The 16,791-nt window shown below is 42.8% G+C and overlaps 1 protein-coding gene across 1 annotated transcript in view; it reads left to right on the top strand.

Moving 5' to 3' along the window:
• Positions 1 to 16,791, top strand: part of LOC126475119 (myrosinase 1-like) — a 186,388-nt gene that overhangs the window by 70,214 nt on the left and 99,383 nt on the right. The window contains exons 4-5 of the mRNA XM_050102713.1: positions 13,284 to 13,418; positions 13,524 to 13,646. Of these exons, the coding sequence (XP_049958670.1) occupies positions 13,284 to 13,418; positions 13,524 to 13,646 (258 nt within the window). The remainder of the gene's footprint in view (positions 1 to 13,283; positions 13,419 to 13,523; positions 13,647 to 16,791) is intronic.

Below are 16,791 nucleotides of genomic sequence, written 5' to 3'. Positions count from 1 at the left end.
GCACCAAACATGGCGTACTTCAAAACCATTATTTCAGGTATGATTTTATTAAAATTTTCTATAATTTTTTGTAATAAAATATTAAAAATATTTGTTTTAAATTCTTTCGTATTTTTTTAGAACTGATTTCGACGTCTGCAATTAGAAGTTTTTATATGTGGGAGATATTAACCAGGAAATTGAAATATCTTTAAGGACTGCAGCCACAAAACATTCTGTTGGATCAGGGCAAGGCTACGTGAAATGCAGTTGCATGAAAAACTGTACAACAAACAAATGCAACTATAAGAAAAACAAAGTTCTCTGTAATTCTATGTGCCATCAAAGTAAACCTTGGAAAAATAAGTAACTAAGCAAATTGCAGATAAGTGATTTCTGTGGATGAATATGTGTAAGTTGATCTAGTGATGGATGTGAATTTACTGATTAGTTAATAAATAACTTTAATGAATCATATTTACTATTTTATTTCTATTCCTTTATTAAGTTTACTTTGAAAAGCTTATAGAAGATACAACCTAGGTGAAATTAGTTCAGACTAGGCCGTGCTAGTTTATCCTAAAGCGTGTAAATTCTAACTAGGATAAACCGATTCGACCTAGGCAAAACTGTTTTATCCTATCGGTAACAGGATGAACGAGTTTGACCTAGACGAAATCGGGTTTGACAGGTAACATATACATTACACATCTCAGAATACACTCTAAGACAAAAAACGACGCACCAGGAAGTATTATCCGAATGGGACGCAAATAGGTAGATGGAATGTAGATGTACACTCAAACAAATGATTACAGAATTGGATGATTCATTCAAGAGAAATAGCTTCACAAATTCAGAAATCAGTATCACTTTGGAGCACCTCTGGCTCTTATGAAAGCGGTTATTCAGCTTGTAATTACTTGTCAGAGGTTTTGGAAGTTTTCCTGAAGGTTATTGTACGAAATTCCGTCCAACTGGCACCTTAGATATCGTCAAAATCCCGAGCTGGTCGGAAAGCCGTGCCCTCAATGCTCCAAAAGCTCTCACCTGAAGAGAGATCCGGCGACCATGATGGCCGAGCTAAGGTGTGGCAAGCACGAAGACAGTCAGTAGAAACGCTCGCCGTGTGCGGGTGGGCGTTATCTTACTGAAGTGCAAGCCCAGGATGGCTTGCCATTAAGGGCAACAAGACGAGGGCGTAGAATATCGTCGACGTACCGCGGGGCTGTACGGCTGCGGCGGATGGCAGCCAAAGGAGTTCTGGTATGAAAAGAAATAGCACCTAAGACCATCCCTGGTGGTTGTTAGGATACATGGCGGGCGACATTCAGGCTGCTATCCCACACATGTCAGGGGCGTCTTCAGCCACGTCTTCGCTGCTAATCGAGTTCAGTTCGAAACAGGACTCGTCACTGACGTCTAGTCCAGTCAATAAGATTCCAGGCTGAATGTGCCCGACGCCACCGCAAGCGGGCTTGTTGGTGTACTGGGGTCATTGGTAGTCGGCGCAAGGAGAGCCCTGAGCTCAGCCCTGTTTCTGTGAGCCACCTGTTAATGCTCCCTTGGTCACCGAACCACCACTTGCACGTTGGATCGATGATAATGACGAATCCGGGGCTCTGAGCGCCTTTCTGACGATAGCTCGGTCCTCTGGTTGCGTCGTCGCTGTAATCGATCGCTTCCTTCTTGAGACGCTGTGCTCGACCATCGTTCACCCATTGCTGCCAGCGTCGTCGAATAGCGAGCAATGGCATCCCTCCTATTCAAATGTCGATCATTTGGCCAATTACTCCAACTGGCCTTCTTTGAGCCCAACTGTATGTCCTCTCTCAAATGCTGACGCTGGTATACATTGTTCACCCTCCTGTCTGCGAGGCACAGTTGCCGTCAAACTGAGTATACGGAACGAAATTCACAAGGACTTTAGGCTGTGCCATCGAGATGTCCCCTGTTTACTATCCTTGACAGCTTCACGATAAAATTGTGCTTCATAGGCCGCCAAAGTTTACAGTTTTGTTTTTACCGTCGATACCTATGTCATAATCAATTTCTGACCAATTTGCGTAACTTCTTCATGGTGGGTCGGTTATACTTACCCTTTTTGTCTTAGAGTACTGTTTTTACTTGTTTATTTGAATTTTTCCTCTGCTCATTCACTCCTTGTCTTCATCTGACTTAAATGCAAAACCTCACTTACTGGTTAACTCCACTGTTAAATAAATCCTTCATGGATTCTTTGTTGTTTCTGTTGTCGTTGTTGTTCTGACCTTCTGTACGAAGACTGGATTGATGGAACTCTTCACTGTAGTCTATCCTGTGCGAGTCTCTTCATCTCCGCTTAACTACCTTTTTGTCAAGTTGTGCCACAACTTTCTTTTTTCCCTAATTCGATTCAGTACTCCCTCGTTAGCTATTTCATCCACCCATCTAATTTTTAACACTGTTCTATTATTTTCTAATCTGAACTGCTGATCGTCCTCGTTTCACTTCCGTTCAAGGTTACATTCCAAATACCTCCAAAAAAGACTTCTTAACACTTAAGTATTTGTTAGATGTTAAGAAATTCCTCTTTCTCAGAAAAGTTTTCTTGTTGTAGCCGGCCTGCATTTTATATCATCTGGGTTTCAGCCATCATCAGCTATTTTGCTGCCCAAATAATCAAGTTTTTTAAAACTCTTAGTGTCTCACTTTCTAATCTAAGTGTATCAGCATCACTTGCTTTAATTCAATTACATTCCATTACGCTTGTTTCACTTTTGTTGATATTCTCCTTAGAACGTCTTTTCAAGATACAATCAGTGCTATTCAGGTGCTCTACCATGTCCTTTGCCATCTCTGACAGAACTACAATGTCATCGGCAAACCACAAAGCTCATACTTCTTCTCGCTAACTTCAATTCCTTTTCCAAATTTCTCCTTGGTTTTATTGCGGTGCGGAAGAGATGTTGCTGTTGTGGTGTTCAGACCTGAGACTGGTTTCATGCAGCTCTCCATGCTACTCTATCCTGTGCAAGCTTCTTCATCTCCCAGTACCTACTGCAGCCTACATCCTTCTGAATCTGCTTAGTGTATTCACCTCTTGGTCTCCCTCTACGATTTTTACCCTCCAAGCTGCCCTCCAATACTAAATTGGTGAACCCCTGATTCCTCAGAATATGTCCTACCAACAGATCCTTTCTTCTTGTCAAGTTGTGCCACAAACTAGTCTTCTCCCCAATTTTATTCAATACCTCCTCATTAGTTATATGATCTTCCCATCTAATCTTCACCATTCTTCTGTAGCACCACATTTCGAAAGCTTCTATTCTCTTCTTGTACAAACTATTTATCGTCCATGTTTCACTTCCATACATGGCTACACTCCATACAAATACTTTCAGAAACGACTTCCTGACACTTAAATCTATACTCTATGTTAACAAATTTCTCTTCTTCAGAACCGCTTTCCTTGCCATTGCCAGTCTACATTTTATATCCTCTCTACATCGTCCATCATCAGTTATTTTGCTCCCCAAATAGCAAAACTCCTTTACTACATTAAGTGTCTCATTTCCCAATCTAATTCCCTCAGCATCATCCGACTTAATTCGACTGCATTCTACTATCCTCGTTTTGCTTTTGTTGATGTTCATCTTATATCCTCCTTTCAAGACACTGTCCATTCCTTTCAACTGCTCTTCCAAGTCCTTTGCTGTCTCTGACAGAATTACAATGTCATAGGCGAACGTTAAAGTTGATATTTCTTCTCCATGGATTTTAATACCTACTCCGAATTTTTCTCTTGTTTCCTTTACTGCTTGCTCAATATACAGATTGAATAACATCGGGAAGAGGCTACAACCCTGTGTCACTCGCTTTTCAACCACTGCTTCCCTTTCATGCCCCTCGACTCTTTATAACTGCCATCTGGTTTCTGTACAAATAGTAAACAGACTTTCTCTCCCTGTATTTTAACCCTGCCACCTTCAGAATTTGGAAGAGAGTATTCCAGTCAACATTGTCAAAAGCTTTCTCCAAGTCTACAAATGCTAGGAACGTAGTTCTGCCTTTCCTTAATCTTTCTTCTAAGATAAGTCGTAAGGTCAGTATTGCCTCACGTGCTCCAATATTTCTACGGAATCCAAACTGGTCTTCCCGGGGAAGACGGCTTCTACCAATTTTTCCATTCGTCCGTAAAGAATTCGCGTTAGTATTTTGCAGCTGTGGCTAATTAAACTGATAGTTCGGTAATTTCGCATCTGCCAACACCTGCTTTCTTTGTGATTGGAATTATTATATTCTTCTTGAAGTCTGAGGGTGGGGGGCGGGGAAAGGAGAGCTGGGAGGGGAGGGAGATGGACTATCGCTCTCCCCCCCCCCTCTCAATCTTGACTACAGAGTTATTTCAAAAATGGTTATGGGACTTAACATTTGAGGTCATCAGTCCCCTAGAACTTAGAACTACTTAAACCTAACTAACCTAAGGACATCACACACACCCATGCCCGAGGCAGGATTCGAACCTGCGACCGTAGCGGTCGCGCAGCTCTAGACGGAAGCGCGTAGAACCGCTCGGCCACCAGCGGCCGGCCAGAGTTATTTATCAGATACGAGGGCGTGTTGAAAAGTAGTGTCTACTAATTTTTAATGTGTAAACTCTTAAAGCATTTTAAACGAAACAGGCTGTATTAACATTCTACAATTTTTTATTCTTCGTGTCTACATATTTATTTCTCAACATAGTCACTCTGGGGACAAACAGAGACCAGTCTGTTAATACTTTCAGCACAGTATGTTTGACTCTGTTGGCAAAGCCACAACCTAACCTGTGCTTGCACCGACCCATCACTGTCAAAGTGAAGTCCTCAAAGGTGTCCTTTAAGTTTTGGAAACCTATGAAAATCGGGTGGGGCCAGGTGGGGCAGTGAACCTGAAGCGTGGGATTGTTGCAAATGCGGTGCTCGCGTGTGGCCTGCTGAAGGAGCATGTGCTCCATTTATGGACTAACTTTCGAATTCGTGCTTTCTGTGTTCTGCAGTTAGAAACTGAAATCTGTTTCTCACACACCGCCATCCTATATGCTTCAGTCCATAGCACTCTACCGGCAGCGGAACGGGGACGTCGACCGAGTGTGACGCATGACATGTAACACATCAATTGATACTGAGAACAGAACAAAAAATTCGGAGGCATTATTTTTCAGCACTTCTCGTACCATAACAAATACTGAGTGCACAACCATCGATTCTCTGAACTATAATATTTTTTCGTGTACTTACAAATGTTAAGTTCTCGTGGGATGACACAGCTCGAAACTAACCTCCTCAATTATATCAAATTTTGCGATATTTGAAATCACCTCCCCCCCCCCCCCCCCTCCGCGGTAACTTATACATTTCTGTGGAGGCCCACGCTTGGCTTCCTTTACTGCTTGCTAAATGTACCGATTATATAACATCGGGGATAGGCTACAACCCGGTTTTACTTCCTGTCAGCTGTTCCTTCTCATCCATGTTTATCGGCTGTTACAACTGCAACATGGTTTCTGTACAAGCTGAACATCTGTCTTCGTACTCTGGATTTTATACCTGCTACATTTAGAATTTAAAAGTATGTTCCAGTAAACAATGCGAAAAGTTTCCACTTTAGGTTTCCCTGCCTTCAACTTTCTTCAGAGATAAGTCGTCGAGTCAGAACGGCCTTGTGTATTCCTACATGTCTCCAAGACCCAAAATTATCTTCCCCGAGGTCGGCTTATAAACGTTTTTCCATTTTTCAGTGTTTAATTTGAGTCGATATTTTGCTTCCATGACTTACTAAACTAATCGTACATTATTTTCAGACCTATTTAGAAATTTTCTCAGTTAAGTTCCTCCATTAGTCGTTGAAGTTTCTCTTCACTGCAAGTAAACAGTGCAGTTACAAAAGCAACATGTGTTTCTTCTCTTTCCTCCTAGTTACGGGGTCTAGAAACATCATCTGCGGCTACAGAGAGAAGTTTTAGTGTTACGATGTCTCTTTACCTGAGACCTCTTCCAATTCTGAGTTACCTTCTATCCTGATGTAATGCGATTGAAGCTGTAGCATCACTTATATACAATAGTTGATCAAAATTCTCCAGACACACAGTGGTTGAGTCTGGTTCCGCATTCGAATCCTGATGGGCCAGTTGGGTCCGACTGACCGCCGCATCATCCTCTGTCAGTGGCGTCATCGGATGCGGTATGGAACGGCATGTGGTCAGCAGACCGCTCTCCCGGTCGTTGTCGGGTTTCTTGACCTGGACATACTGTAGTGGACATTAATATGGATGCATGAAATGTTTTCAAAATTGTGAATATGGATACCCATCAGCTGTAGAGTACAATGATGACAATGAAAATTTGTGCCAGATCGGGACTCGAACACAAATTTCCCGCTTTCGTGAGCGATCGTCTTAACATTTGGCTATCCGTGCACAGCCCACGGTCAGACCCAAACTTCCATATGTTGCCAAGCACGCGTCTACAAAAAGAAAGTTCAAATGTGTGTGAGGTCTTATGGGACTTAACTGCGAAGGTCATCAGGACAAACACACACGCCCATGCCCGAAGGAGAACTCGAACCTCCGCCGGGACCAGCCGTACAGTCCATGACTGCAGCGCCCCAGCCGCTCGGCTAATCCCGCGCGGCACACGCACGCGTCTACAACCTGTATACGTAGATCCATTGCGTTTATTGACGTATGGGTGAGACTTCTGCTCGAAAGTCCTTGCTCACTGTCAGCTGATAAGTAAGTTATTGCAGTGCCTGTGTTTTTTCTGACTTATGGCGTAAAGTTCCTTTGGACTTGAATGCATTCAATTCGGAATAACACGGGTACTGCAATATCTTATTAATATGGGTGTGTTTGCCTTTCGCCTTTTGGGGGCTTGAACTTCATTGGGGACACTTTCCCAAGGGAGAACGGCAGCCCATTCTCCCTCAAAAGCAGAGAGCAGGGATGGCTGTGACCTTGAACGCTAGAGTGAAGCCGACGTGCCGGTCGGGGTGACCAAGCGGTTCTAGGCGCTACAGTCTGGAACCGCGCGACCGCTACGTTCGTAGGCTCGAATCCTGCCTCGGGCATGGATGTGTGTGATGTCCTTAGGTTAGCTAGGTCTAAGTAGTTCTAAGTTCTAGGGGACTGATGACGTCAGCAGTTAAGTGACATAGTGCTCAGAGCCATTTGAACCATTTTGAAGCCGACGTTCTGACTCATCCAAAGGTATTCCATTGGGATCAGGTCGGGACTCTGGGCAGGTCAGTCCACTCCAGGAATGTTACTGTCCTAAAACTATTATCTCACAGATACTGCTTTTATGACAGGGTACAATGTCATTCTGATGGAAATAATCGTCGTATCTGAACTGTTCCTGTACAGTACGCAGTACACAACACTGCGTGTGTTCATATCTTTCCGCACTTACCGTTTTGTTAAACACAATGAGGGAACTACATCCTAACCACGGAAAACACCCCTGTAGCGTAACATTATCTCCTGCGTACTTTACTACTGACAGCCGGCCGTGGTGGCCAAGCGGTTAAAGGCGCTACAGTCTGGAACCGCGCGGCCGCTACGGTCGCAGGTTCGAATCCTGCCTCGGGTATGGATGTGTGTGATGTCCTTAGGTTAGTTAGGTTTAAGTAGTTCTAAGTTCTAGGGGACTGATGACCTTGGAAGTTAAGTCCCATAGTGCTCAGAACCATTTGAACCATTTTTTACTACTGACACTACACTTGGTGGTAAGTAACGTTGTCCAGGCATTCGCCAAACCCAAATCCCTTCTTCGGATTGTCACAGAGCATAGCGTGATTCGTCTCTCCAAATCCACTTCTACAGTCTCTCTACACACCAGCTCAAGCGTTGCTTAACACTGATTGCAGAAATGAGTGGTTTATGGGGAGCTGTTCGGCTATCATACCCCATTCTTTTTATCTCCCTGCATACAGTCATTGTGCTAGCTGGCCTGCTTGTAGCATTTTTGAACTCTCGGAGGATATCTTCCCCTTATCTCAAAAATGGTTCAAATGGCTCTGAGCACTATGGGACTTAACATCTATGGTCATCAGTCCCCTAGAACTTAGAACTGCTTAAACCTAACTAACCTAAGGACATCACAAACATCCATGCCCGAGGCAGGATTCGAACCTGCGACCGTAGCGGTCACGCGGTTCAAGACTGAAGCGCCTAGAACCGCACGGCCACACCGGCCGGCCCCCTTATCTCATGTGATTTTCTTACAGCCATCAGCTGCAATACTCGACGATCCCTATCCGTCAGCAGATGAAATCTACGTGGTCTTGGCTTACCCGTGGTTCTTTCTTCATGACTCCACTTCAGTCACATCACCAACAGTCGACTTCGATAGGCCGGAACAGAATCAGTGCCTGTTGTCTGAAGGATTCATAGAACAGATTTTGTTAGACCCGAATAAAAACTTTCTCGCAAATCAAAAAAAAAAAAACTTAATTCATACTCATTGCTCTCTTCAGCAATTATAACGACAATTTGCAGGTGATCCATTGTGCTACATCCACTTCTAGAGACACGTTTCGTTGCTTCATAAAAATTAGATTAATGACGGGTGTCACAACAGGAGCATAAGATTTTAATTTTAAAAGAAACATCGTCTTCTGTAGCAAAGCATTGAATTATTTACTGATTTGTAATGTAGACATTTTGGAATCACGTATGGAACAACACATACGGTAAATAATCGCCACAGTTTCGGTGGGACATGCGTATACTTCTGGCGAAATTTTCAATAATGGTTTTGCATAAATGTGATGGTATTTCGTTGATACAGCAATCAGTTTCAGTCGTTAATGCAGGAGTGTTAGTGGGTTTGCTCGCGTAAACCTGAGACTGCAGAAGTACTCACATAAGAATGCGCAAAGGTGTTAAAGTGCAAGATCATGGTGGCCAATTCCCGTCACCAAAAAGGAAGAAGACGTGACCAAGATAAGACTCGTGCAAGACCGTCTGTGTTTGATGGGTGGCATGGCAAGCAGCATCGTCCTGCTGGAACCACATGTCATCAAACTGCATGTCGTCAATGACCATGTCTTCTAATAGAGACACACAGAACTGGGTTACCATGTTACGACAACGTTCGCCATTTACCGTTAATGCATTACCTACCTTCACTTCAAAGTGAAATGGTCACATATTTCCTCCATACCACGACACACATCAAGAGGTTTCTCGTTTGACGCCTTTTTACTCGTCGGCCATTCGTAGTTTTTCTGCGCCCCATGTACCTCAATTAACGTGATCATACGGCGAAAATTAGACACGTCTCTGAAGGTTGTTTTGTCTGCAAAATCAGCATTCACCTACTGTTGTTTCATGAATGGACTGGTGAACTCACTTACCGGGCAACGTGTGCCATGTTTACTAGCTACTGTCTGTCTCGTATCGATCTGTCACATTATTGGCCTATCAAACCACGACATCCAAAATGACACGCAATTTAAGTTTTCTGCCCTTACTGTAAAATCCTCCATAACATAAAAATTAAAACTCACTCCATTAGTGGGCTGAGTCAATGGTGAAATTTCCTCATAGACAAAGTAGTCTTGATGGGATCAAACTGGCGCTACACTATGTAATCGTACTACTTCTGTAGTCATAGATGTCCCTGGAGCATAGAGATATGTCGCGATGGGCATTCTTGTTCGCGTTGTGGTCCCGTCATCTTAAGAAATTAAGAACATATTTCTATGAACTATTACGTTGTTTCTATCTCCTGCACTTTTTTTCTGAATTACTTTATAGAAAAATTAGCATTAACGAGGAACTAAGCTTGTAACTAAGCAACAAACCACGATAATATTTTTAAAACATTTATTTGCAAATATGGAAATTCTTTCGGGACAATAATCATAGCTCCACAAAGAGTAGATTTTCCCGACGGACACTGGCGAGTGTGTTCCATATCTTGTCATAAAATAGTACGAATAAATTCAGATGCACAGCAACACGCAATTCCTTGGAACCTAATTATTCTCGTGAAACGCTTCTGATTAATATGGGAGCTCAAAACTACGAAAGAAAGCAGCAAATATTTCTTTATGAAAGTCTCATTCAGTTATCACATTAACGCCGTATAGCCTTCCAACTGGAACGTATCTTCTACCAAGAACCAGTGATAAAAATAAGTTCGCTCTAATTGCGTCAGCTGAATAACTTTAATTCTGGGGTCGGTGAAACGTTCGATTAAACGCTATCAGTTACTTTTTACGCATATTTTAGTTCATTACTATACATTGAAGTGTATGTTCAGTGACTGTTTAACTCTGTTGCTTGATTACTGCTGTTCTTGATTGCATGTTTATATAAGCTACATTAAGTGATCGCTTTCATTTTGTTAAACAATCGCCAAGAACGATAAACGTACTAGAAAGTAATGCATTAAAGTAAAACTGGAGAAACAAGAACACGTCAAAAGTAGATGCTTCTCCACTGCATATCTTTCAAAACAAAAGTCGTAATAAATGTTATCAAATCTGCACATACCTTTTGCGAATATGAAGGGTGAACCACCTAAGACTTGCACCGCAGATACTGCAGAAGTGGAAAATGCTGTTATGTGCGGTTTCCACAGAATGTATTGGTAGTCAGGGGCTCGTATTGTTAGCCAGTAAATAGATTGTAATAGTACTTAGAATATATATTTTTTTGCAAATACACACTTTTTAAATGTAACAACGCGCATTGACATTAACAGACTAAAAGCTGGGTAAATTAGAATGCCAGTAGTGTTTGTAGCACGATTCTAGTGCGAGTCGTTCAAGAGATTTTGGAAAGCGTCAACACCAACACTTGTACAATAACTGCAGGAGCACACAGTAAAGAGCAGCACAAGTACATACACCAGTTATGTGGATTCTGACGAGCAACGAGGCACTGACCATCACTGGTTCTGTTCAAAATGACCACCAGCAGCGCCAATACGCGTTTCCAGTCTGGTATGGGACGACTATTGCCTCGCTCTATAGCCTTTGTCTCTCTGGGAATTTCAGCGGAGACATCCGAGCAGGATGCAGTAATACGTCGTTGCACATCATTGGGTGTGCCTGGTATGCTCTTGTAGACAGTGTCTTTCAGTTTTCACCACAAAAAAGTCTACATGCATCATATACGGGAACAAGCCGGCCAAGGTACAAGTCCTCTGCGTCCAAATAAGGATTTGGAAACAGTTCTTGAAGATTCACCATTCAGGGAGAACGACTGTTAAAAATAAGATTTCGAAAACAGCCACAACTCGCACTTGGTATTTTTTACTGACCGGTTGCGCTCTTCAAATGACCAAGAGCATCATCAGAATATACAGTTTAAATTGGCTGACAACTCTAAAGATTAATCTGACTGTACTACAGTACTTCAACTTACGTTTAAAGTACAGTAGTAAATGATGACATTCACACGGACAGCGCCAAAGTGGAAATTAATAATAATTAATGAAACTTAATTCGTGAAGACATGCTGTAGTTCTTCGTGCACTATGGGCTGGACAGCTTTCATGTTGATACCAAAGGTTCCTCCTAGTCAGCATAGGAGCGTCTTATAGCGTCCCTGGAAGATGATCAGTTAGGAGGCTGCGATGCTTGTGCTCTTTCAGTGTTCCGTCTATGAAAAATGTGCCTATGAGCTGATGATTCACTATCGCACGCCACACGTTTGCACTCCATGGATGCTGAGCTTTCAGCCGGCCGCTGAGGCCGAGCGGTTCTAGGCGTTTCAGTCCGGAACCGCGCGACTGCTACGGTCGCAGGTTCGAATCCTGCCTCGAGCATGGATGTTTGTGATGTCCTTAGGTTAGTTAGGTTTAAGTAGTTCTAAGTCTAAGGGACTGATGACCTCAGATGTTAAGTCCCATAGTGCTTAGAGCCATTTCAACCATTTCGATGCTAATGTTCCACTTGACGAAGGCAACGGAGATCGTCAACAAACCAATAGTGCATTTTTCGGCTGTTTACCTGGTCATGATTGGGAAATGTGGCTTAATCACTAAACAAGATACATGATACATCTAGAATATCCTGTCGTATGCCCATGTACACAAGTTAACACGATTCCCATAATCGTTTCCATGCAGCCCTTGGTGGAGAGAGATATGAAAGGGATGGAACCAACGTCGATAGAGAATGCGTGGGGTACTTGCCTGACACCTGTGACATCGTCGTGCAATTGCGCGGGAGCTAACGTGCGGGTCAACTGCAACAGCAGCTATAACGTTAATGTCCCTGTCTTCTGTTGTTACTCGTTTCCTTCTGATACCTTGTCTATGTGTTACACCAGCACTTTGACGTAACTAGCTGAAGAGGTTGATAACTAATCGCCGAGATGGTTGACGTCTGTTGGAATACCTTTCAACATACACCGTACAAGAATGTTCTGCAGTCTTCCTACACTTTCCGTACACAATGAGCATGTCGGCTTTCTCTGCGTTGGTAAATCCCATCGTCCACTCAGGACCTACTGCTTGGATTGTCACACGCTAACTGACCACCAAGTCGCATTGCACCCAAGTAACACCCAAGTACACGTAAGCAAACGTAACAACATCGTACATAGCAACTACGCATGCTGAATGGCACAGACAAGTGTCGGTGCGGGAACGTTTCAAAACACGATATCTCCTCGTAAACGACTCTCACTAGAATCCTACAACAAACACCACTGACGTCCTAATTTACACTACTTTTAGTTTCCTAATGTTAATAAGCATTCTTCCATTTAAAAAGGTCTATATTTCCAAAAAAATACTATTTCTAAGTATTATTACAATTTGTTTATTGGCGAGGAATACGAGCCCCTGACTACCAATCTATTCTGTGCAAAACCGCGCATCAATAGCTCTTTCGATTTCCACAATATTTGTGGTGCAAGTTTTAGGTGATTCGCCCTGTATCTTCAGTGACTGAAGTTAAATTTTCTGATAGTTTTGAGTGGCCTTAGGTTTACTGTCATAATTGATCAAAATTATTGATAAAATTAAATGTTAATGGTATCAGCATTGTTTAAATTATTACAAAATTAGGCTTAACTCTCATCCTATAAAATGTATAATAGTATACTGTTTAGTGTAAATGAAATAGCTGATTACAAGACTCAGAGCGTAAATTGGGATTTAGAAATTTACCGTGTTCCTTTACAATTTCCTAATCGCAATGCATTCATCGTTAGTTGATTTTGCTGAGTCCAGTAGTTCGTCGTTACCTCAATTCTTTTAACCTGTAGTTGTCAAGGTGTCTTGATGAGTGTGTTCAAAAATAAGTTCCTGAAACTCTTCCAGATGGATTTCTATCGTTTCTCCATAAGCTGGGCACGTATTTTACCTGATGGAACCGCCAGTAACGTGAACGAGAAAGGAATTGATTACTACAGGACGATGATGACAGAACTCTTAGATAATGGGATTCAGCCTATGGTAAGTCAGAGTAATTATACATACTGCATAATCGTATAAAACCGTGAAAATTTCGTTTTGTGACTTTTGATTGATTTATGCGCTATTGACGTTGCTAACCAACAGGTAACAATGTTTCACTGGGATCTTCCGCAACCACTGCAAGAGATGGGAGGTTGGATGAACCCTCTTATGGCAGACTTCTTTGAGGACTATGCAAGAGTACTTTTTTCACAGTTCGGAGACCTGGTGAGAATAATCCTCAGGTTTCTAAACAAATCAATGAAACTTCGTAAGAAAAGGTGAGAAACAGCCAAATCAGTTGCAATATTTTGACCTAGTTTTCGACGTTCAAGCGATTTTAATAAACTGTTTTACTATTGCGACTTATTTAGTTGTTTTTCATCTTTTCCTCACGAAGATTACTTTCTACACTTGCTGCTTCTAGTCATGTTCTAGATTTTAGATAAGAACATTGGGAAAAATGTTTAATAGTAATCGTTTTACTAAGAGCAGTATTGTTTGTTGGACACAAAATTCTTTCAGTGACCAAATAAGAACTTGTTCTCCATTGAGAAGATGCAATAAATGTCCTGCAACAGAAAACAAGGGGAAAAAAAACAAAAAAATATAATCTATAATTTACTTTAAAAGAGGCAATACTGGAAACAATAAAACTTCAGACCACTCAAAGGAAATAAAAAGTCTTCCAAACAGCTCAAAAAATTAATTTGGGGAATAAGAACTGTTTTTTTCTTCGTTAACGCTTGATAACTGAAAACACTTGGTTGTGCAATGTATAGTGAACAGAAGTTGAGGTCAAGTTTAAAATTTACGGGGAAAACTGAAAATCTCATCACTCATGAAACGTCATGAGTCCATTTCCATCTAGTGTCAGGAAATGTTTTATTTGATATACGGTCAACTGAAATAAACAGTTATGATAAGCTTCACGTAACTGCAAACAAACCCCAGTGAACACACATATAATTTCGAGATAAACTCAACACGTCGTAATTTAACGTCGGCCACATTTGAATCATAAAAATTATGCGAAAGAAATAATACTCGTAACGCCATTTAAAGAAGTATTTTCTCTCCGCCTTGAGCTTCCACCTTTGCCAAGTGAAATTTCCGTTAGCAAGGAAATCGAGTATTCCTCGGCCGTTGCCGATTTTGAACGGATTTTGTTATTGTCGTTTATTCTCATTTTGAGACAGCCTGTCAGTAGGTAAGCACAGTTTTGACATATAATGAAGTTGAAAATTAAAACATAAGCAGTTGATAAAACTTGAGCTTTCTTTTATTAAAAGTGGTAGTCTTGATGAGAAAATGAATGCCTGTGGGAGTGAAGAAGTTGGTTTTGCTACACCTCAGAGGCTGACGACATTGTAATTCATTGGTCCTAAAGGAAGTGTTCTATCGCGTTTTATGACCAGACCCGTAAAAACAGCAGAATTACGTTGGATTGTGTGAAGGAAAATGGAAACCGGATGTTATTGAGAACTTGGTGATGAGGTGGCAGTTGGATAAGGGTTTTGTCTGGTGAGTGCAGTGAATAGTAAGATAATAGGAAAGATTCTGGCTGTGTTTGATTCATCGACTGAGTGTGTTAGAATCAAAGGAGAGGTAAGTTCGGTCTAAGGGTAGCAGCTTGGCAATCCAAACTCTAGGGTTCTCGGTTAGACGTTAGCCACAACCTAGATTTAGAATAAATGTCATCAGCTATGGCAATCGAAGACTTCTCATGTAAGGAGTCATCACCATTATGTCAACGCTCTTGCCAAAGCAGGAAGAGGAGTAGCCAGGGATTCCAGGCATCCACTAGACCTTAGCGTGGTAAACTGTACCTAGAGGAGAAAGAATCAGCGATGAAGTTGAATAAAGCAATGGAAACTACTGTATTAAAGACACTCATAGTATAGCCACAGTATATGCTGTTTTGTAATATAATATCACGTTGATCACTTCTTCCGCAAAGAATTCTGGAGGGAAAACAGTACCTGTTCGGAGGTACAGGTGGAGACTGCCTAGTAGGAAGACGCATAAAGTAGACTTTCTACGAATCGGAATGTGCGATGTTGGAAATCTGAACGTTGTAAACAAACCTGAGTATCTGAAAACAGGGACGAGCGAGCTTGGCAGTGGAATACCCCCACTTCCCAAACGATTAAATTACAAGGACCGTGTCTTCCTAAGCCTAGGGTTGGTCAGTTGGGAAATAAGCTAATCGATTCCGAAAGAGAGCCGAAAAGAGATATGAAGTGGTCATCTACAGCCGAGATTGACAGCATGTAGTGTGCCTCAGGTGCCTCGTCTCTTAACATTGTAAGCCGACTGTTAATGTACACTCCTGGAAATTGAAATAAGAACACCGTGAATTCATTGTCCCAGGAAGGGGAAACTTTATTGACACATTCTTGGGGTCAGATACATCACATGATCACACTGACAGAACCACAGGCACATAGACACAGGCAACAGAGCATGCACAATGTCGGCACTAGTACAGTGTATATCTACCTTTCGCAGCAATGCAGGCTGCTATTCTCCCATGGAGACGATCGTAGAGATGCTGGATGTAGTCCTGTGGAACGGCTTGCCATGCCATTTCCACCTGGCGCCTCAGTTGGACCAGCGTTCGTGCTGGACGTGCAGACCGCGTGAGACGACGCTTCATCCACTCCCAAACATGCTCAATGGGGGACAGATCCGGAGATCTTGCTGGCCAGGGTAGTTGACTTACACCTTCTAGAGCACGTTGGGTGGCACGGGATACATGCGGACATGCATTGTCCTGTTGGAACAGCAAGTTCCCTTGCCGGTCTAGGAATGGTAGAACGATGGTTTCGATGACGGTTTGGATGTACCGTGCACTATTCAGTGTCCCCTCGACGATCACCAGTGGTGTACGGCCAGTGTAGGAGATCGCTCCCCACACCATGATGCCGGGTGTTGGCCCTGTGTGCCTCGGTCGTATGCAGTCCTGATTGTGGCGCTCACCTGCACGGCGCCAAACACGCATACGACCATCATTGGCACCAAGGCAGAAGCGACTCTCATCGCTGAAGACGACACGTCTCCATTCGTCCCTCCATTCACGCCTGTCGCGACACCACTGGAGGCGGGCTGCACGATGTTGGGGCGTGAGCGGAAGACGGCCTAACGGTGTGCGGGACCGTAGCCCAGCTTCATGGAGACGGTTGCGAATGGTCCTCGCCGATACCCCAGGAGCAACAATGTCCCTAATTTGCTGGGAAGTGGCGGTGCGGTCCCCTACGGCACTGCGTAGGATCCTACGGTCCTGGCGTGCATCCGTGCGTCGCTGCGGTCCGGTCCCAGGTCGACGGGCACGTGCACCTTCCGCCGACCACTGGCGACAACATCGATGTAC

The sequence above is a fragment of the Schistocerca serialis genome, chromosome 1 (assembly GCF_023864345.2).
Source record: "Schistocerca serialis cubense isolate TAMUIC-IGC-003099 chromosome 1, iqSchSeri2.2, whole genome shotgun sequence".
Lineage (NCBI taxonomy): Eukaryota > Metazoa > Arthropoda > Insecta > Orthoptera > Acrididae > Schistocerca > Schistocerca serialis.
Note: the sequence above shows the minus strand (reverse complement) of the source record. Positions and strands in the feature narration are given on the sequence as shown.